This window comes from Danio rerio, chromosome 11 (assembly GCF_049306965.1).
Source record: "Danio rerio strain Tuebingen ecotype United States chromosome 11, GRCz12tu, whole genome shotgun sequence".
Taxonomy (NCBI): domain Eukaryota; kingdom Metazoa; phylum Chordata; class Actinopteri; order Cypriniformes; family Danionidae; genus Danio; species Danio rerio.
Genome location: NC_133186.1, coordinates 1,655,260 through 1,678,244, shown reverse-complemented (window position 1 = coordinate 1,678,244; position 22,985 = coordinate 1,655,260). Strand labels below are relative to the sequence as shown.

Sequence of the window (22,985 nt, the reverse complement as noted above, 5' to 3'; positions counted from 1 at the left end):
ATTCTTGAAAAGTAAACATGATACCTGTGGTGATGAAGCTCTGCTCTCCTTCATCGTGGACTTTTGTGGAACAGGCTTAGATTTTGGGCAATCCAGAAAAATCGTTGCCGTCACTTCCTTGTCTTTTTTATCTTTACCATCCTTAATATCTTTAATCTTTAAAGATGCTTTTGGGTGGTTTTTTAAAACTCCTAGAGCTGTAAGATAAAAAAAATAAAATTTAAATAATTCACTGTAATTATTAAAAAAAAAAAACTGCAACAGACAGTGTTGGGGATTAATTACTTAATCATACATACAACATTTATGTGGAATGAATGCATCTTTAATTTATTAAAAAATATAAAAGGGCAACGAATCAAACTGGATGTCAGAAATTTTCTTGGCAATGACTACATTCAGTTGGTAACACAAAATCACATGACAGATCACATACCTGTGTACAGGTATATATGGTTTACAGAGACACACAGCTGTATAATGGCATGGGTATGACTTCTTTTTCTTTTCTTAATTACTTTCCTCAGACAACAAAAACAAACAAACAAACAAAAAAAAAAAACATGTATACTGGTGGCGAGGCAGTGGCGCAGTAGGTAGTGCTGTCGCCTCATAGCAAGAAGGTCACTGGTTCGAGCCTTGGCTGGCTCAGTTGGCGTTTCTGTGTGTAGTTTGCATGTTCTCCCTGCGTTAGCGTGGGTTTCCTCCAGGTGCTCCGCTTTCCCCCACAGTCCAAACACATGCAGTACAGGTGAATTGGGTAGGCTAAATTGTCCATAGTGTATGACTGTGAATGAGTGTGTGTGGGTGTTTCCCAGAGATGGGTTGCGGCTGAAAGGGCATCCTCTGCATAAAAATGTGCTGGATAAGTTGGTGGTTCATTCTGCTTTGGTGACCCCAGATCAATAAAGCCGACAAGAAAATGAATGAATGAATGAATACTGGTAATTATTGTATTTGTCCACAGTAAAATGTTTCTGCAACACTAGCATTTGCCTTTTTATAATAATAATAAAGGAAAATACTGTACATATTTTAACTATCAAAAATATCAGCATCCACAAAAAGAGTTAAATAGAAAAATGTACTGTGTGTGAATCATCATAACTCATATCACCTGATGATGGAGTTATCTGCACCTCTGCACGGCTTTGATCTTTCTTGAGTTCAACACTATGGGCAGTGAATGTACCATCCAGGCTACCCAACCATGTCTGAATGGCTTTCTGTAATTTTGCTCTCCATCTCTCTGGAAATGGTTCTGTCCAGTCCACTTTGATTTGAAATTCACCAATATCCTGTGTTTCTGGAGGTTCATCAGCATCCTGTTATAGGCACAATAGTTATGAATGCAGAATCATACACCTGAGCTTCTCTGTGGAAAGATTTTTGCACTTTCCCTAATTTGTGTAGACATGTTGTAACCACTGTAGTGACAAGAACAATTAAACAGCATTAATTCTGAATATTTTTTATTTATATTTATATTCACATTTTATATTATTTGTCTACATAGTGCAGTCACATATAGTTTGACAAATGACTGCAATATTCATGAAAAGCATAATCTTACCAGCTTATAAAATACCAAACTGGTGTAAATGCTGTAAATTTACTGGATAAACACCAGATTGGGAGTAAACAATATCTAAAATGGTATTGTCTCATTTTATTAGTTCAAATGTTTTAAAAAAAAAAATATTTGCAAAGCTTTATGATAAACAGTTGGATATGTATAATCTAAAAACATTTAGATTATAGCTTAATTCACCAGAGTTTGGCCTATGGGAAAACCAGAGCACCCAGTACAAACCCATGCCAGGGCCGGATTAACCAATGGGCATTATGGGCATAGGTCCAGGGGCCCATGCACACTTGCGTCCCTTCAAGGGCCGATTTTGTAGTATGTATTTAGTCTAAGAGCAAATAGCGCACCTCGTTGGAATAAGCTAGTAGAGTTACCGTTTGATTGACAGAGACAACATAAGAGAGCGACAAATAGCAGCGTGAGTGGTGTAGCTCGTAAAGCGCATGGCAACATGTTTTGACGCGACTGATCATGAACACGATTCGAATCCAGCGTCTGATGAACACGTTCTTTTTTTTCCCACGAGGAAGACAAGTAGGAATCATGAATAAGTGAGTATATTATGGAGGACTCGGATTCATAGAACTGGATTGGAGAGGTGTTATATTCAAATCATGTGCATTAAATATAAATTTTAGTAATGCTTCCGTGAACCTAAACAAGTATATTAAAATCCATTAATTTTCACTAGTTGTATTAGTATTTTTATTTTTTTCAAAGTGTGCTTTAAATGCTTTAAAAAATAAGTTAAATCTGTGTAGGCTAGAAATATATGTACTGTATATCATTTATTTAAAAATGCGAGTAATACATTTTAAATTACATTTATTTTTTAAATGTTATATGAATCTTTTTTTTTTTATTCAACTATAGGGGTGGTGCCAGGTAGGGGGCCTACAAGACATTGTGCCCAGGGGCCTCTGAGTTCTTAATCCGGGCCTGACCCATGGTCATGAGAACATGCACAATTTACAGAGAAAGTTGCCAATATTATACTAGTTATGTTAACTGTTCCATGAAAAGCTGTGACCTTCATTTGTTTTGGGTTCATTTTCTCTATTCTGTTCTACTTCACCTTGCCAAGTTTCCTCTTGCCTTGGTTGTTCCAGATGGCGCTCTAGGCTAGTTTTTAACGAATTTCTTGATCCATTTTTCAGATCAGCTCTACTCTACAGTTTACAAAAATGTGGAGAGTGAGTATACCGCACAATGTGAGCACTTACGTGATCATCAGAAACATGATTCGCTTGCTGACCATCACTGCTTGATGAAGCCGCATCCTTTAGAATGAAGAACACCAAAACATGAATGGATGGATGAATGAATGAATGAATGAATGGATGAATGAATAAATGAATGGATGGATGGATGAATGAATGAATGCATGGATGGATGGATGAATGAATGAATGGATGGATGGATGAATGAATGAATGAATGGATGAATAAATGAATGGATGGATGGATGGATGGCTGGATGGATGGCTGGATGGATGAATGAATGGATGAATTAATAAATGGATGGATGAATGAATGAATGAATGAATGAATGAATGAATGAATGAATGAATGAATGAATGAATGAATGAATGAATGAATGAATGAAATTTAAAAGTTTAGGAAATCTCTGTCTCAAGCTACATTCTACAGTCAGTCTCTTTACCTGTGAGTCTGAACGCTGTCTTTGAAACCCTTGCTGCTTCTTGTTATTCAGAAGTGGGTCAGAGTCCTATTATTCAGCAAAAAACACCCAAACATACAAATGAATCACTCACTATTGATCGTATCAGTAAAACAGATCAAAAATTGTTCACTCAGATCAGTTGATTTAAAATATTGCAGTATTCATGGTGTGTATTCAAATTATTCATTGTGTGTTGTTGTGGTTTGGAGTACTTAATTTAACACTAAGCACTCCAAGATATGCTATGTTGTATTAAACCAATTGTTAATTGTTTACATTAAAGGGGACCTATTACGCAAAAAAGCACTTTAAAAGGGATTTAAACACAGTTGTGTGTTGGCAGTGTGTGAATATATCGAGCTTTTAAAATTATTAATTGTGTTGTTTATAATCAGACTTGATAAACACAGTCTGCACAAACACTTTGATCGACATTCTCCCTTTGTACGTGTCATCAGAGGGAGAAAGCCCCTCCCATTAGTGACTTGCAAATCTGCCACTATGCTGACACACAGGCATCCGTAGCTCCGCCCTCTTCTGAAAAGAGCACAATCTCATTTGAATTTAAAGCGACCGTCACCAAAACAACACAATTAGGATCCAAAGGGTCAACTTCAGAGAGTTATAAAACATTATCTGTGTGGTATTTTGAGCTGAAACTTCACACACACACTCACACTCTAGGGACATCAGAGACTTATTTTACATCATGTAAAAGGAGCATAATAGGTTTATTTTAAATTTAAATGAGAATTTTTAACCCAACTGTTGGATTTTATAAAAGCCAGCAGTTTAAGTGTATGACTTAATAATCCACAGCTAGCTGTACATTAAACATTGCAATTCAGCTCATTTAACACACAGCTAATCATGATTATTCATCAATGCTCAGCCTGCAGAATGATACACATGTAATGAACTGCTGTCAGCAGATTGGCACACGTTTTATTCTTCAGTCGTTGCCTTCTTTACCTGTGAGTCTGCTCTACCGCGTCTTTTACCCAATTCATTCGTAGGAGGTCCGGAATCTTGACCTCTAGCGCCTTTTGGATCTCCCGAGTCCTACAATTTGGTAAAAAAACACCCAAAACATGCAAATAAATCACTCTCGATCAAATCAATCAAGCATGTTTTGCAAAAAGGTCTACTGAGTTTGCCTCATTTTAACTATCAGAGTGGTTCCTCTCAGTATTGTTGTGTAAAAATATTAACTGTATGCAATTGTGAATGCCAGTATTTTTGGTTTTCCTAAACCCTTTGACTGCTTGGTTGGTTGACCAAGTTTTTACTGTTTTAAATAATGACTGATTTAAATAATTGTTTACACACACAGCATTGTTGGTTTACAAAAAAAATTTAAATAAATGAAACAAACTAATCAAATCAAACTGTTGCACTATTACACTTTATTTTGATTTTATTGTTAAAAAAACAGAAAGCATGTTGAATTAAATATTTTATGGCATACTTTAAAGATGATTCAGTCATGAAAAATGTTTTATTTTGAATATCTTTTAAAATAAATTGGTCTTAAACTTCATATTTCCAGATTTTTTCATAGTATATGTATTAATTTGGGTACTTTTACCTTAAAACGACATATCAACCATTTGGCAGAGGCTGATATTTTATAAATTATGGGACGTGTTGAAAAAAATGCATTGAGTGTGTAAATTAGCGGCATTAGGAGTTACGCAATCCAACCTTTTTTTTCTTGGTGGGGTGGTTAAAGGGTTAATTAAGGGATAATCCACACCTAGCTGTGCATTAAGTGAAGTTTTTAAACTAATTTCGGGAGGAGCACGTGATATAATTGACTGCAGCTGGCCGCCTATCTACACTCATTAGTTAGCCAATCAGATCTATCCCTACTTACTATAAATAACCTAGCTAGATATTACTCCCTTACCTTCGTTTTCCGAAGAAACCCCCCATCCACCCCCTTTCTCCTCCTTTCCTCCTAAAAAAAAAAAAGGGGAGCTCTCGAGAACCACCTGATCTCGTACTCCCCTCACATGCTCTATGGACCTGGCGGGAGCCCTGGGCTCAACTATCTCCGAGCTCAGGGTTCTCTCCCGGGACAGCATGCCAAACCTGCTTACAGTTGTCAAGCAATATCTAAGTGTGAACTCTTGAAACAATTTTAATGCATGACATGGAGAAAAAAAAACACCCAACAGGATCATCTTAAAATCAATTCACTCTTCAGTCAGTACCTGCGTGGACTGTGATTTTGAAGTGTTATCCGGGGGTCCAGAGTATTTATCCTTAGAGTCTGAGGGATGCCCTGAGTCCTAACATTGAGGTGGAAAAAACATGCAAATTAGCTTAAAATAATCAAACAGATTTACATAAAGGTCTGAAATTGGTCAAGCGGTTTGATTCACTTAGATGCCCAAACTGGGTCCTGGAGGGCCGGTGTCCTGCAGATTTTAGCTCCAACCCCAATCAGACCCACCTGGGCTAGCTAATCAAGCTTTTACTAGGCTTTCTAGAAACATCCGTGCAGGTGTGTTGAGGCAAGTTGGAGCAAAATTCTGCAAGACACCGGCCCTCCAGGACCGAGTTTGGACACCCTGATTTAGACAGTAAACTCATGCACTGGTTTCTCAGGTATGAGCTGTATTATGTGCAAAATGTTAATTGGGTGCAATTGTAATTTGTCATCTTTAATTTTGAATATTTGTAATCACTGCACTCTAAGAAATGTTGGGTTGTATTAACTCAATGTTGGGTCATATATGGCGAGTTTTTTCCTCGCCACTGGCTTGCATTGTTCGGGACCTGTAGAGCTGCTCATGGATTGATTTGCTCTTCAGTGTTTGGACTCTCAGTAGTGATTATTAAACCACACTGCACTGAGCTGAACTGAACTTAAACTCTGAAAACTGAACTGAACTGTTTTAATTTCCTATAATATTCTATGTCAAGCTGCTTTGACACAATCTACATTGTAAAAGCGCAAAATAGAAATAAAGGTGAATTAAAAATTGAATTGAATATGGCCAAACCCAATGTTGGGCTCATTTAATGCAGAGCTAACCAGTACTGTTCCTCAAAGCCTGCAGAATGATTTGCATGTAATGGACTCCTGTGAGAAAATCTATGGCACAAGCTCTAGTCTTCAGTCATTTCCTTCTTTACCTCTGAGTCTGAAGCGCGTCTTTGACCCATTTCATTCCTAGGTGGTCCAGAGTCTTTATCTCTAGCGCCTTTTGGATCTCCTGAGTCCTAAGATAATAAAAAAAAAAAAACACTCAAAACACGCAAATAAATCCCTCTCGATCAAATCAGCCAAGCAGGTTTTACAAAAAGGTCCCTCAGTTTGAAAGTTTAAACTTTTCCAGTGGTTCTCACGGTGATTCTCTTTGTATTACATGTAAAATCTTAAGTGTATGCGTTTGTGAGCTGCAATGTTTTTGGTTTTCCTTAATGGGATAGTTACCTTCTTTAACTGCGAGTCTGATTTGGGATTCAGATCTGGTCTAGAGTCTTTGCTTTCAGCATCTGATGGATCTCCTGAGTCCTAACATTGTGGAAAAAACCCATCTTGAGACCTTTAAAACATCTATTTAATCATAAATGTATGTATTTGAAAGATGTTTTTAACTCGTATTGCCCAAAAGAAAACCTTCAAATCAACTTTTAATGATTGTTTTGTTCATTTCAAAGTTTATTAATAAACTATTAAAATTATGCACAAAAAATTAAATAAATGTGTCTTTAATGAAAAATGAGCTTTGGATGAAACTGTCTCTTGCATTCACACACATTTACGCCAATAACCCTGCTGTTTGTACTGTTGTTTTCAATGCAGACATATGAGGCTCTATCTAAGACAAGACAATCATTTTTACTTGTCTAGAAAATGCTTCTTGATTTGAGATATTTTTAATATCTAGGCAAAATCTCAAAGTAAGAAAAGCCTTTTTTGCAGATTTGACTTAGCAACTGGGAGCGATTCTGTTATATATAAGCCGCTGTGCATCTCCTTGCAATCACAGCAATGTTTTGTTGATGAAAAAAATCTGTGTTTTTCTATGAATTAATGATCCAAATTCATAAAACAGACACAAACACCATGCCTGGATGAGTCGGTAGCTTGGAATGAATCAATTGAATATATTATCCAGTAAAAAGTGCCTTTTTAAAGTATAATTTTAATTATTTCAGTCATGTAAAATGTAATAATTAGTAAATACATTTAAAATAATTTGGTTGTAACAAAGAACAGAATTTATTTATTATTATTTTTTTTTTATAAATTATTTTTTCGGGGTTTTCACCTTTATTTTTGATAGGACAGTATAGATAATTGACAGGAAAGCATGGGGAGCAGAGAGAGGGGAAGGATCGGCATAGGATCGCGAGGCGGAATCGAACCTGGGTCACCGCGAGCACCGGAGTGCATGTGTCGACGCACTAACCACCACACCACTAGCGCCGACACAAAGAACAGAATTTTAAAAAGTAATATTTAATTCACCTCTAAAGCCTGAAACCACAAAGCAAATCCCAATTTAACCCCAGGGTATAAGTAATGTGGCAAATATGTTAATTTATTCTATTAGCCCTAACCTAACAGTCTACTACTATTTCACTAATACTCTAACAAAGAATTATCTGACATGTACAAGTAGTAAAGTTACTAGTGTAGTTAACACAAAGTCCAAAAGAATCTCAAAATAAAACATTTTTTTTAATTAATATTTTTCCTTATTATCAAAACAAAATCTTAAAAAGCATGTAGAATAAACTACACATTTGCAATTAAATATTTATAAGCGAAATAAGGATTGGATGTGATAAGCTGTATGTTTCTGGCACTAACTTGATCTCTGGAAGTGTGATTATTTTGCTGATCGTCACTGGATGATGAAGACGTGTCCTGCAGAATCAAGAAGAAAGTTCCCTGCTTTAATTTCAATGCAGTCAGTCATTTATTATTTCTTCTTTCCACTCTTCAGTCACAGTACCTTCGCTGGCCCTGTTGAGTCTGGATTGTCCGCTAGTTTAAGTGCGTTTACTTTATCAGGAAGTGATCTGGAGTCTCGAGTTTCAGTGCCTGCTGTATGCGAGTCCTGACATTCAGAAAGACACCATCTTGAGAATATTCACATTTCGCGTTTCAAAGCAGTGTGCACGGACAATATGCTTTCATTCAGGTGATGCAAGACCGGTTTACATGATTTATGAGGACGTAATTATAATGACGTAAGCATTGTGAATGTGGATTACGAGGACATTTTATTTGTGCTCATAAATCAGAAGGTGATAAAAAATCTATAAATTCATTTTCTTTTCAGCTTAGTCTTTTTATTAATCTGGGGTTGCCACAGCGAAATGAACTGCCAACCAGCATATGTTTTATGCAGCGGATGCCCCTCCAGCTGCAACCCATCTCTGGGAAACATAGACACACACTCATTCACACACATACACTACGGCCAATTTAGCTTACCCAATTCACCTGTACCGGATGTGTTTGGACTGTGGCGGGACCGGAGCACCCAAAGGAAAACCACTTGAACGGAGGGAGAACATGCAAACTCCACAAAGAGACACCAACTGACCCAGCCGAGGCTCGAACCAGCGACCTTCTTGCTGTGAGCCGACAGCACTACCTACTGCGCCACTGTGTCACCGTGATAAATAATCTATGGAGAGTCACCATAAACAACAACAAAAAAAGTGTGTGTGTACTTGTTTTAATAACCTGGTGGGGACTTAAATGCATACAGACTTTTAGGGAATTGTGTCACAGTGGGAGCTAAATTTAGGATCCCAATAACGTGTGTGTGTGTGTGTGTGTGTGTGTGTGTGTGTGTGAATAGTACTCACCTGACCATTTGAAACATTATCTTTATCATCATCATCTCTGCTTGATGACGATGAGGTCTATGAAATGAAGACAAAATTCACACGTTAATATCAATAATACTATCAAAGACTGCTTTCTGCGAGCAAATTATCATCATTAACATAAAAATTACTAATTTAGAGTACACAGTGATGTTTTCAGCTGTTTCCGTAACACTTTAGGGTAATATTCACGGTATTAACAAATCATTAACTAACACTACTGGCCTAATAAGAGTATTTACAAGAATCAGAGATTGAAATTCAATACATCTGAAGACCTTTGTTAAGTCTCCTTGCCTACATTTTAAGACCTCATCGCCACTTCAGGTTTCAACCAGTAACATTGCCGACATTTTAACTTGCAGTATATTTACTAAATACTGATTGCAAGAAATGAATCCTAAACTAAACTGTATTTATATACTGAACAAAAATGTAAATCCAGCAGGTGGCGCCTTTACAGCAGCAGGAATACCAGTGTTTCTGCAGTAAACAAAGCAGCGTGATGTCAAATCTAGCAGGATTGGTTTTGATTTCGTAAACTACACAGCATCCCGATATTTAAAGATTAAATTCAGGTAAACTTCAGCATACAGATACTAAAATTAATACCTTGTAAAATAGCATTTAAGGGCCTTAAATTTCACTTACTTTTTAAGACCCCGCAAACACCCTAAATAAACCTTTAATTAGCTGTTATCAATAGTTAGTAAGGTAGAAGTTGGAGGGGATTAGGGATGCAGAATAAGATCATACTTTATAACTACTAATAAACAGTAAACATCTTAATAATAGGCAGGTAATAAGCCAATAGTTCTTATTAGCAAGATTAGTGACCTAAACTAAAGTGCTACCGCTGTTTCTACCACAGTGTTCAGTGAAAAACAAACGGCATCAAGAAAACAGGGAACAAACCTCAAGATATTAGGACACAGAAAGCCAAAAAACAGGACATCAGCCTGACAATTTGCCACAAATGACCACAAAAAAAACATTTGCTAAAAAGATGGCATTAAAAAAGAAAACACTTTGCACTACAGGATTACAATGTGTTTAACAATCTTGTACTGTGTTGATTAATCATAGGTTAACATGTATTTATCACTTACTCAAGCACTAAGGTACTTACTCGATTTTTAGTAGCCAGATTATTGTTTTGTCCATCACTGCTTGCTGAAAATGAGGCCTGCGGATTGAAGAATGCCAATATAACTTAATATACAATCACAAACTGTCTCAAAGTACAGGCAAACTGATGAGAAATCATAGTCACAGTATGCATATGAACTCATTAACTGTAAAAGACATTCTGTATTAATAATAATTGTTGTCAAAATTATAATACACTTGAATTATTTTTGAAATGTTTCCCAAGTGTTGTTCAACAGAGATTATTCTCCAACATATTCATTCATTCATTCATTTTCCATCAGCTCAGTCCATTATGTATCAGGTGTTGCCACAGCGGAATGAACCGCCAAATATTCCAGCATATGTTTCACGCTGCAGATGGACTTCCAGCTGCAACCCAGTACTGGGAACCACCCATACACACTCATTCACACATACACTTATACACTACAGCCAACTTAGTTAATCAATTCACCTATAGCGCATGTGTTTGGACTGTGGGGGAAACCAGAGCACCCGGAGGAAACCACCCACACCAACATGGGGAGAACATGCAAACTCCAAACAGAAACACCAACTGACCCAGCCGGGACTTGAACCAGCGACCTTCTTGCTGGGAAGCCACAGTGCTAACCACTGAGATACCTTGCCGCCCCTTTCCAACATATTTTAAAACACAATCAGTGTTGCCAGATATAACTATTTACAGCCCAAAAGCTGTCCAAAACCCGACCAAACACACAAAAATCCGGCCAAAATATTAGATGAATAATTATTTAATTTTAATTGATTTAAATCAAAATTAACCTTGTTATTTTGACTGTCATTATTTTTTAATCATACAGCAACCAACACCAGCAGTCACAGAACCACAACATAACCGAATCACGTCGAAACGCTACCCCACTCTCACCCACACACTGCACTGTTGTTGTGTAGATTACACACTATCTATTAGAGTATGTTTTACTTTCGAAATGGGGTATGAACTTATCTTATTTGGCGTTTTAAATTCGTTTGATTCTAATTAGGTGTTGCTTTTCAATCAAAGAACACTTCTATGTTTGTTCTTGCTGTCAATTGCAGAAAAAAATGATAGAAAAGTGTTAATGATAAACTGCTGTGAGTTTAACTGCAGGCGCTGTGTGTGTGATGCATGTGCACACGAAGGGGAGTCAGATTTGTCCGGGGATTTTGATACAACTTTCCTTCATCTTATCTTGCGGGTGGGCCCACACGGTTTGCGATATGCACTGGTCACTACTAATTGAATGGAGTAGGAGGACACAGTTATGTTTTGTTAAATAAGTTGCATATAAAATGTACATTTCAAAACTGCTCAAATTTTATCAACCCGCCAATGCGGGTCTTCACAGCAGAATGAACCGCCAACTTATCCAGCATATGTTTTACGCAGCGGATGCCCTTCCAGCTGCAACCCAGTACTGGGAAAACAATAAAACTCGAAACTACCCAATTGGGTGGGAAACCGCCCAATCTGGAAACATGAAAACAGTTTGAATAACTAATTTCTATTACTATTTTGTCTTTGCCATGGTAACAGTAGATATTTGATTTTTTGGGCAAGATATTAGTATTCAGCTTAAAGACCTTTAAATGCTTAACTAGATTAATTAGGTTAATAGGGTATATGTCGAGCTAGTGTTTTTCCCATACTGATACACTTCCGGTGACCTGTTATTGTGAATTTTTTTCCATTTTATACGCTTCCTTTTACAGCATCGATGTTGTAATGTCATTAAAGTACATTCAGTTAAATAAACTTGGCATTTATTTAGTTGCTCAAGCGTAAAATGAGACAAAAAGTCATTCACTCGGACGCGCCTGTCAGAATCAGAAGGCTAGCGCAGAAGCTCCATTGAATATACTGAGGTAAATAAATGCTCATTATTATAAAGACATGGCAGGGGAAATGTAATGTAATGCAGTGCTTCTTGTACAATCTGAGACCCACTTTAAATCGGATATCACTCAGCCAGTGGAGATCGCTGATTTTTAAAGAAAACAGACCTTAAACGCACCGGATTTTGCATTGACATTCAATTCGCGCCTAACCTAGGTTACTGACAAATTAAAAGTCCTATTAGCATGCTTCGGCATATACCCCATTAGGCAAGTTAGGGTAATTAGGAAAATCATTGGACAACATTGGTTGGTTCTGTAGACAATCTAAAAGAAATCTCTTAAGGGGACTAAGAATTTTTACCTTAGCAATTTTTAACATTGAAAAAATATTTTTATTCCAGCCAAACTAGGAGAAATAAGACTTTCTCCAGATTAAAAAAAAAAACTAATAAGAAATACTGTGAAAATCCCCTGCTTTGTTAAACATAACTTGATAATAATATAAAAAAGAATTTCAATTATTTATTTAATAATCAAGGTTATTATTTCTAATAACCACTTTACTCTAGTAACATTTAAAAAATTACCTGATTAGGAGGATTTTCTTTGCTGGTTGGTTGTTTTTGGATCACATTTTGATGAGTCTGAAAGAGCAAGAATGCAACTCAGTTTGTGATATTAAAAGTGCATACATAATTTCATTTCAATAAAGTTCCCTCTTATACATGACATGTAACATTTGCTAAGAGTTTCCAGGCATGAACTGTATATATCAGTTGAGTATGTGTTTGGTGCTCACCGGATTATCAGGCGAATGACCCTTTATCCATGTATTGTGTGCAGCATGTGAGGATGAGCCCTGCTGGATTAAGTTCAAGTATTTGACAAGTGCTGTTTAACAGAGCAAGCACATTTTTCACAGTGCTATTATAGTTTTCTTCTGCTGTAATTATTTTTTTCTTCAGGCTAAATAAAATAAAGTATTTTTTAAAGGTCAATCTTATTAGCTAAGTAAAGAAATTATTATAATTAATTCATTATTATTGTATTCGACTGGCTACAGAAAGAGACCACTGTTGTTCACTGCTTTTCCTAATTAACCTAACTTGTATATTTAACCTAATTAGCCTAGTTTAGCCTAGGCCCACACAGAATCTGAATTCCGCAGATTTCTGCAGATTTTTAGCCCATTATTAGCCCTGTTTATTTACTTGAGTAAATGTGTAAATCTGAATTTATTCAGTTTTTTTTTCAGTAATTTATTACTTTTTATTAAATATATGAAGGTTTTAGTTATGATACTCCGCTGGATACCCCCAAAATAATTCCGCAGAAATACGCAGATTTTTACCAAAATTCTCCGCAGAAAAAGCAAAAAACGTCTGCAGATTCCCTCTGGCCCTAGTTAAGCCTTAAAATTGAACTTCAATATGAATACTAGTATGTTGAAAAAATTGCTAAATATTATGTAATCTTATCATGGAGAAGCCAAAAAAAATTGCTTTTAGAAATTATGTTGAAAAACATGTTGAATAAAATCTTTTCTCCATTAAACAGCACTTGGGAAAAGAAATAATATATTAATATTCACTGTTGACTTTCATAAGTTTGATAGTAGTGTGAATAGCTTCCTACTTTTTGCAATGCTTGTAAAAACAAAAATTACATACTTGATTACAGCTATTAAAAATGAGTTATTAAAACTAGTCACCATAAAAATTTAAATGTGTCATTAACATTTCTGTGGAAATAAAAGCACTTTAAAACCTACATAACTTACGAAGAATAGGCCTGTAAATCCCATTTACTGTATGTCACCTCATGTAGTGATGAATTGTAAATTTATACTCACATAATGATCGTCTGGGTCTTTTCCTGACATCCTGGCAAAAACTGAAAGCAGATTTTGTCTTTGATTAAAATTAATCTACAAAAACACATGACAAACGAGAGTCTGGCGTTTACTTTTAACATGTCAGACCATGTAAACAAGACACTCCAACAGCTACTGTAAAAAAAACAATGGCGGACATCATCAGGTAAATTCCGAAACACCAAAACTGTTGTTCGTAAATGTTAAATTGTTCTTAAATGCTTCATTTGACAGTATAATTTATTTATGTATTGGCGTATAGCGATGTTTTTTTTTTATTTTCTCCAAGTGTGCCTTAAGTTTCGCTTTCGTTTCTTAATTTGTGGAGTAGCCTAGCCTACAACTGTAAAAAGAGACATTTTCAAGTATATATTTCCATTTCGGTGGTTTTATTGTATGATTTCGCTCGTTAATAGTCTAGTATTTTATTCTTTTAGACTTCAAACACCCGCGCTAGTCGATGACGGTGTATTCAGGTATTAATTTTACAGCACAGCCTCAGATTTGACCACAGCTCGTCGCCGACTGAACTATCGATTAGCTAAAGAACAAATAAAGCTGTAAATGTGTGTATTAATCTCGTACTTACCGAAATCTGTGATCTGTGTAAGGATCTGTCAACCTCTGGACTGCAGGAATCAGCCTGATCAACTGGTTTAACACTCAAGAGCGAAAGCGAAAGAAGCAGCACATGACAACAAGATGATGATCTGAATTTAACACCTGTGCAAATACGTCTCTAGCGTATTTATCTTTTTTTAAACATACACACAAGCTGCTTTTACTGAATAAAAATATAAATGAAGAAATCTAAATGTTATTCTGCAAAATACTAGTATAGCAAGCGTTTTTAACCAAAGTAAATAGTCTTATACTGCATACAGTTGAAGTCGAAATTATTAAAAATTAATTGGACTTTTTTCAAATTATATTGAACAGATTCAGGAATTTTTTACAGTATACCTATAAAATATTTTCTTATGGAGAAAGTCACATTTTTTTAAACAGTTTTTAATTTTTTAAACCCATTTTAAAGTCAATATTATTAGCCCCTTTAAGCTATATTTGTTTTGGATAGTCTACAGAACAAGCTATCTTCATACAATGCCTTGCCTTATTGCCCTAACTTTACACTAATTAACCTAGTTAATTAAATATATTATTTTTAAACCTGTTTAAAATTTGAATTTAGAGAATAAACTGGGTCAATACAAGCAAATAATGCTTTTATTAGGGGAAAAATGTTTTAGCCTGCAGTCAGAGCTCAGAATGACTGTACACTCCTGCCTACAGCAGACCTGAACTGAGGAGTGATCTTTGGACAGTTCAACTGCTGTTATCACACTGAGCTGTTGTAAAACCCAATAATGATAAACCTGACAGTAACTTATAGCCAGAGATGATTTTGAAGCTGTATTTCACAGGTGTAAAGATACTACTTAAGATACAATGTGTATTTGTGCTTTATCCAATTTCTGCTGAACTATTTGACTGCACAATTCACACACACACACACACACACACACACACACACACACACACACACACACACACACACACACACACACACACACACACATGCAAGGTTCCACACAATTTATTTTTGTCGTTCCAATGCAAATCATTTAAGTTAACACAAATTACAAATTTGAGTTGATTAAACACAAAACAAATAAAAATCATGTTTTTGCTCATTTTAAATAAGTAGTTTGAACAAGCAGTAAAAAAATCCAGCTACAACCTAGTACTGGGAAAGCAGCAGAAGAGCACACCGGGTGCCGCTCCTGTCAGCTAAGAACAGGAAGGCTACAATTCACACAGGCTCACCAAAACTGGACAATAGAAGATTGGAGAAACGTTGCTGCTCTGATGAGTCTCCATTTCTGCTGACACAATTACATTGTTCAACCGTTTCCCAAACACTTACACGGTTGGACAGAAGATTTCTAGTCTCTTCAATGACACGTTTTAGACTTTGGATTCACTCGCTCATCCAGTCCTGCTCCATAATCAGGCATCTGACTGAGTTTGATTCTTCTAGCATAAGGAATGTCCTCTGAGTAACCAATCGATGTCTTCATCTTGTCATCAAACACTTTCCTCTGAAGGATCTTCTCAGTTTCAGCAATAGCAGGACCGAGGTGTTCTGGCAGTCCAGTGAGTGTCCAGCGGCTCAATCTCTCTGCTGCTACAACACAATAACGCTGCTGAAGCTTCTCCACCGCTGATCTCACATCAGTTTGATCTGCAGGCTTTCTGAGTTCACAGCTCACTGCTGCTGACGCCAGTTTCTGGTAGAGATTTGTTAAAGCTCTGACCGCGTGACCTTCGAGATTCACATGCTGATCACCTTTAGATCGAGCCTGAACCTTAACTACATTCCCCTGATGAAGATCTGCAGTAAATGACACCCCATATTTGGCTTTAAGATCTGATAGTTGTTCCTCAAATGAAAGCTTCATCAGATCCCAGTGAACCTCGTCCATCTCAAGTTGAGTTGGAAGATCTTTTGTGTTCATGTCCAATGAAGGTCTGCTTTGTGGAAAAGCCTTGCTGTCTACATCCATTGAGAATGATCTGTCATTGATTTTGTTTTCCACTCTTGTTGTACCGACCTCTCTTTTAGTCATATCTGCAAATTTAGTTGGTCCAAGGATCTGGCAATTACCAGCAGACTTGGTGAACATCATCTTTGGCTCCTCTAATTGAATGGTACGCAGGATCTCCTTCATAATGTCTGAATCCATGTCATTATGATTAACAGCAGCATCACTGTAATTACCCACACTTTGCTGAACTAGGTTCTGAAAGTCCTCAGATGCTTTAGACAGTGATTTACAGCTCTTGGTAGGTTTGATTGAGACCGACACCTCTGCTTCAATAGAGACATCGAGGTTTTTCTCAATGAGGTCCAACTCCTTTCTGTAAGCATTATGCATGGACCAGTACTGATAGAGTGGAAGAGTGAATAAAGTCGCTTCAGCAGTTTTAGTGTTTCCATTTAAAGCATCATTGTTTGCATCTTCTGCTTCACTGTTCACCTAAAACATTTGATGGAATATTTTTTAGGGTTACAACCTACAAGTCAAAGATTTGTCTGCAAAGAGCTTAAAAGATACTCAGATGCTGTTTTCTTTGGTTATGTATTGTTGTTTCTGACAGTTTTACCAAAACTTCTATTGACATTTCCACTGAGAGGTACTTTCGTAAGGGTACTTGGCACAACAGTAAGGTACTAAAGGGTTTGTTATAAAACTACAGTGGCATGAGTGTGTTGTAAGCAACCAAGATTGGAGGAAAAAAAAAACATTTAAAGAAAGCAAGCAAGGTGTGAAGAACTGTTTGCCCCACACTGATTTCTTTTTCTTTTCTTTTTTTTTTTTTTTTGCATGTTTGTTACTATCTTTGTTGTTATGATTATGGCTGCTACTATTGCTACTACTGTAAAAAAATGAAGGAAACTTCTATGTATATGCTTAGTAAATCTCTCAAAAATAAATACCTAAAAAAACTGATGAATTAACTTATTAGATTAATTGTGCCTTAGACTTAATTATACACAAAGTAAACACCTGTTGTGATGGAGCTTTGATCTTCTCTGGCAGGAAGGCATGTGGTTCATCCAGGTAAATCCGTGCCGTCACTTTCCTTTGTTTACCTTCCTCATAATATTTAAACTTTAAAGGTGTAGCTGTGTGGTTTTTCAAAACCTCTAGAGCTACGGAGAAACAGGAGTACATTAATGCACATGTTTAAAAGTATACATTAATGCATATGCACAAGAAATGACCAGACAAATAAAACTGAACTGTTTTAATGATGTTTTACTGGTCTTAAAGGGACAGTTCACTCAAAACTGAAAATGTACTCACTACTTAACATCAAGTGGTTCCTTTTTCTGCTGAACACAAAAGAAGATATTTTTAAGAATGCTAAAAACCATCGACTATCATACTATGGAAGTCAATGGTTACCGGTTTCCAACATTTTTCACACTATCTTCATTTGTGTTCAGGAGAAAAAAATTAAAACAGGTTTCAAGAGTTCACACTTAGCTGATGATTGATTATAAAGCGTGTTTGGCATGCTGTCCCGGGAGACAGCCTTGAGCTCAGAAGATCCTCGAGCCCGGAGCTCCCTCCCGTTTAGGGAGTTTGAGCTCAGATAGATCTCGAGAACTCCCCTGATTATTAATGCTAATGACAAATTAGGGATTGCTATGGAGAGATATACTGCTGACTGAGCTCATCTATAGTGCCAATTTGGTTTAGTCAATTCACTTATGTTGCATGTCTTTAGATGTTGGGAGGAAACCGGGGAACCCGGGGAAAACCATCCATGCACGGAGAGAACATGTAAACTCTGCACAGAAACATCAACTGGCTTGGTAAGGACTTGAACCAGTGACATTCTTGCTGTGAGGCAAGATTCTCAAGATTTCAGCTAAAATGTATTAAAGTGACTCACATGTTGCTGGAGTTATCTGCACTTCTGCACACGTCGGATCCTCCATGAGTTTAACGCTGTGAATAACTGGTGCTTCTTCCAGTTTGGACAACCAGATCTGCAGGGCGATCTGTAACCTTGCTCTCCATCTGTCTGGAAATGCTTCAGCCCAGTCCACTTTGATTTTAAATCTCCCAAAATCCAGTGATGCTGGAGGTTTTTCATCACAAGCTGTATAAATGTCCTGCATTAGGAAATACATGCAAACTTTATAAGTGAATAAATAAAACTGTTACTGAGAATGTGTCGACTTTTCTTTTGCAGATGTCCCCATGAGACACAATTACCATCCAAATTAGGCTGAAGTTGCATATCAGGCTCTGCTTGATCCTATACTGTTCACCGGAGTCTTGTTTAGGCTCTCGATTACTCTTGTGTTCATCTAGTTCTAGTTTATTTTCCTTAATTTCATTGCTAGTGTAGTAGTTCAGGAGCTTTCTTTGGTTATGAACAGGCTTTGCTGTCAAACTCATTCATTCATCAATTCCCTCGGCAATTCCTTCTCTATTTCAGAGGTTGCCACAGCGGAATGAACCACCAACCGCCAGCATATGTTTTACCCAGTGAATGCCCTTCCAGCTGCAACCCAGTACTGGGAAACACCTATATACACTCATACACTATGGCCAATGTAGTTGATCAATTCCCCTATCGTGCATGTGTTTGGACTGTGGAGGAAACCGGAGCACCGAGAGGAAACCCACGCCAACACGGGGAGAACATGCAAACTCCACACAGAAATGCCAACTGACCCAGCCGGGACTTGAACCAGCGACCTTCTTGCTGTGAGGCCTCAGTGCTAACCACTGAGCTACCATGCTGTCAAACTCAATCATTCATTCATTTTCTTTTCGGCTTAGTCCCTTTATAACCCAAAGTCGCCACAGCTGAATGAACCGCCAACTTATCCAGCACGTTTTACACAGCGGATGCCCTTCCAGCTGCAACCCCTCACTGGGAAACATTCACACACACTCATTTACACTCATACACTACAGACAATTTAGCCTACCCAATTCACCTGTCCTGCATGTCTTTAGACTTGTGGACCCAGCCGAGGCTCGAACCAGCAACCTTCTTGCTGTGAGGCGAATATCCAACCACTGTGCAACCGCATCGCCTGCTGTCCAACTTTAATTTAATGAATTTAATTAACTAAATTAATATGCACTTTGTCATAATTACTCACAAAATTAACATGATACCTCTAGTAAAGTAGCTCTGTTCCCCTCCAGCAAGGACTTGTGTGGTACATTCACATAAGTTGCTCCATCAGGACAGATCCACGCAGTCACTTCCCTGTTTTCATTTTTAAACCTCAAAGGTATAAACTTCAGCTTCTTTAAAGCTTCTAGAGCTGTAGAGAAGTATAGAGAGGTTATGTAATGGAGAGCCCTATGACATTAATACATGTAAACAACTGAAGCAAGAAACAAAATACAATTTCCAATGTCTAAACAAGATGAAACCAAGTGCAGTTTGTTTAAAGGGGAGCTATTTTGCAAAAAACACTTGTATAAGAGGTTTAAACACAGCTGTGTGTGAGCAGTGTGTGAATATATCCAGCTTCTAATGGTAAACATGAATTAAATCTATTGTTTATAATCAGACTTGATCAGAGCAGTCTGCAGGAACACTTTGATTGACATTCTCCCTTTGTATGATGTCATCAGAGGGGGAAAGCCCCGCCCACTAGTGCGCATCTCTCCCTCATTAGCATAAACAGCAGCCCTGAGTGAGAAGCAGCCGTCTGTCCATCAGCCATTAGAGTGTTTGAGCTGCTGAAGATAATGTCAGCATAGACTGAATTGACTGAAGTGAATCACCGTCACCTGTTGATGGAGTTATCTGCACTTCTGCAAATGACGGATCATCCATGAGCTTAATAGTGTGGACCGTTGCATTTTCTTCTAGTTTTGACAACCACGACTGAAGGGCGATCTGTAATCTTGCTCTCCATCTGTCTGGAAATGCTTCAGTCCAGTCCACTTTGATCATTAATTTACCGATATCCAGTGGTGCTGAAGGTTTGGGTCTTTCATTACCAGCAGTATAAAGATCCTGTTGTGGGAAAAGTGTTGATTTAAGTAAGCATTATTACCTTATCGCCACAGCGGAATGAACCGCCAACTATTTCAGCTGCAACCCAGTACTGGAAAACACCCATATACTCTCTAATTCACACACACACATACACTACGGCCAAAATAGTTCAATTAATTCCCTTATAGCGCATGTGTTTGGACTGTGGGGGAAACCGAAGCACCCGAAGGAAACCCACGCCCACACAGGGAGCACATGCAAACTCGATACTCGAATCAGTGACCTTCTTGCTGTGAGGCGACAGTGCTAACCACTAAGTCTCCGCCCTCGCAAGTAAGCAAATACATCAAACCATGCCTTTGTTTGTTGTGAACACACACCCTCTAGTGGCCAAATCTACATATAGATGCCTGCATAATCTCCTGTTAATGACCCTTATGTTGTTTAACATAATAAATAATCCTATTTATTATCAACAATAATATTCTTACTGCATTATAATGTATGCATAACTGTTTATATTGCGTATCCAAAAGAATCCCTGCTCACTTTCAAGGGAAAAATGCAATATATTGCGAATAACAGTTAGATGCACGCTATAAAACTTGTAAATAAACCTAAAATGAAAATGAACTTTTTTTTTGGCTTCTGTTTGTATGACTGATATTAAATGTGTGGCTTATTTATACTCTTCAGCTCATACCTCCTCTAGCAGTAAGCTTGGCCGATCCATAATAAGGTTTAGATGCTTCCAGTCTGACAAACTGGACCTCGAGTCTTCATCACCTGCTGTATATAAGTCCTGCAATTTAGGGAAACAATAATAAAATAAACAGATTTATAAACAATTTCAATTAGATTCTAAAAAAATTTAGTTTTACTTATAATATACCTTTGAATGTAGCATATACTGTACATGTGAAACTACAGTGTTTTCAGATGGATTGCTTAAGTCATGTGATGCAATTACGATGATATATATATATATATATATATAGTAAGATAAACTAATTAGTAGATTTCTGTAAGTATACAACAATACACCAGTTTACTATTGTAAAAACTAAAGTTTACCACAGTATGCTTAATCATTCACTAACAGTGTGTGTTGTGAATATACATAATATTTCAAAAACACTATAGCCAATACTATACTACTATTCTCTGTGTGGGTAAAAACTACATTATGCAATCAATTGGAAACTTTTTTATCTTATTTTTCTGATGAAATAATACAATAAACCAATTGACAAATACATCTTTGATTTACATGACATCGGAAGAATCATGATTCAAGGGTCTGTTTTGTGACATCAGGACACAAATCTGTATGACATGGGTATTAAAAGAAGATAGTCAAATATAGTAGGATATAGTTGATGTGAAATACAGTTCGTACAGTACAAAAACAATGTAATGTCCCCACAATTCACAAAAACAAACGTGTTGTGTTGAAAATTACTCACATATTCGCCCATCTCCATTGACCTGAATCCCTCTGCCATGTCTGAGACTGAGCAACAAACACAACTGGAGAAAACTTTGGCCTTCAGTACATAGAAATGAAGCAAACAAACAACAAAATCCATAAATTAAAGCCATTGCTGTTGTAGTAGTAGCGTTCAACTCGTTTGGTTTAGTTTTAGCGTCGTATAATGATGTGGGAAAACATTTAGACAAGTCATTTCATATTACACTGAACATTTATTATCATTATTTACTTGTGTTTTACTCACTGCAGGCGTCAATGTCTGTCGACGTTCAAGTGAAGCCCTCTTTAACAAGTGTTGGAGCTGTAATATCAGTCGACACAAACATAACATCACAATATTACTGAAAAGGGAAATAATATTACTGTCAGAAGGACAAAACTAGGCTACTTGTTAATTTTACTCACCGATAAATGCGAGCTGTCAGTGTTTTACCTGAGAAACTGACACTGAAGCGAAAATGAAAGCTAATCTCTGTTTTCACGAGGGAACTGTGGATTTTAACACGCACACATCGACAGATTATAAATAAATGTGAATTATTGTATCAAAAGGCATCTATCATACACTATTAAGAATTAAAATTTTAGTAAACAATCATAAGCGTACAGTTTTAGGCTTCAATACGCTTAAAAACTAGCCTGGGCGAGTTCTTAACACTTTGGGTTGCCAGGTAATGTTATGAAAACCCCTCCTGTAACATGATAGGCTATGTGAAGTTGATTTTAAAAACTAGCCTCCCTGACAAAGGTGTTGTCGCCTATCTAAGTTTTAGGAACAACACATAATAACTTGACTTCTAGTTGATCATTTGGTATCAGAAGTGGCTTATATGAAAGGCAAAGGCCTCTAGATTTGCTTAATTGAGCACAATAAAATCTGATCATGCCTTGATTATTAATGATTTGATTAGGACAGTAAGGTCTGACTTTGCTCAGACTAA

General features: G+C 37.0%; 2 protein-coding genes across 8 annotated transcripts in view; both read right to left on the bottom strand.

The window, feature by feature from the left end:
• Window positions 1-14,694, bottom strand: part of dtx3lb.2 (deltex E3 ubiquitin ligase 3L b, tandem duplicate 2) — a 29,175-nt gene extending 14,481 nt beyond the window's left edge. For 2 of the 6 annotated variants that reach the window (XM_073916163.1, XM_073916164.1), the window contains exons 1-16: window positions 14,593-14,694; window positions 13,983-14,023; window positions 12,930-12,992; window positions 12,718-12,774; window positions 10,263-10,319; window positions 9,113-9,169; window positions 8,248-8,352; window positions 8,103-8,159; window positions 6,717-6,797; window positions 6,416-6,502; window positions 5,488-5,565; window positions 4,244-4,333; window positions 3,251-3,316; window positions 2,812-2,868; window positions 1,118-1,325; window positions 25-197 (exon numbers count right to left, since the gene is read on the bottom strand). In XM_073916163.1, coding sequence (XP_073772264.1) covers window positions 25-197; window positions 1,118-1,325; window positions 2,812-2,868; window positions 3,251-3,316; window positions 4,244-4,333; window positions 5,488-5,565; window positions 6,416-6,502; window positions 6,717-6,797; window positions 8,103-8,159; window positions 8,248-8,352; window positions 9,113-9,169; window positions 10,263-10,319; window positions 12,718-12,774; window positions 12,930-12,992; window positions 13,983-14,012 — 1,266 coding nt within the window. In that variant the 5' untranslated portion in view covers window positions 14,013-14,023; window positions 14,593-14,694. The remainder of the gene's footprint in view (window positions 1-24; window positions 198-1,117; window positions 1,326-2,811; window positions 2,869-3,250; window positions 3,317-4,243; window positions 4,334-5,487; window positions 5,566-6,415; window positions 6,503-6,716; window positions 6,798-8,102; window positions 8,160-8,247; window positions 8,353-9,112; window positions 9,170-10,262; window positions 10,320-12,717; window positions 12,775-12,929; window positions 12,993-13,982; window positions 14,024-14,592) is intronic. The other 4 variants (XM_073916165.1, XM_073916166.1, XM_073916167.1 and 1 more) reach the window with 4 other exon arrangements.
• An 890-nt stretch (window positions 14,695-15,584) lies between these two features.
• Window positions 15,585-22,740, bottom strand: dtex3lb.1 (deltex E3 ubiquitin ligase 3L b, tandem duplicate 1). 2 transcript variants are annotated; one of them, XM_073916176.1, is made up of 9 exons: window positions 22,450-22,740; window positions 22,274-22,345; window positions 22,019-22,099; window positions 21,256-21,354; window positions 20,342-20,570; window positions 19,715-19,866; window positions 18,471-18,693; window positions 17,576-17,721; window positions 15,585-17,044 (listed from the first exon to the last, which is right to left on the bottom strand). In XM_073916176.1, the coding sequence occupies exons 3-9, from the start codon at window positions 22,055-22,057 to the stop codon at window positions 15,959-15,961; spliced, it is 1,974 nt and encodes a 657-aa protein (XP_073772277.1). In that variant the 5' UTR covers window positions 22,058-22,099; window positions 22,274-22,345; window positions 22,450-22,740; the 3' UTR covers window positions 15,585-15,958. The 2 variants fall into 2 exon arrangements, with proteins under 2 accessions (XP_073772277.1, XP_073772275.1); XM_073916174.1 differs by having other exon boundaries at window positions 22,289-22,345.
• Between the last annotated feature and the right edge of the window lie 245 nt (window positions 22,741-22,985).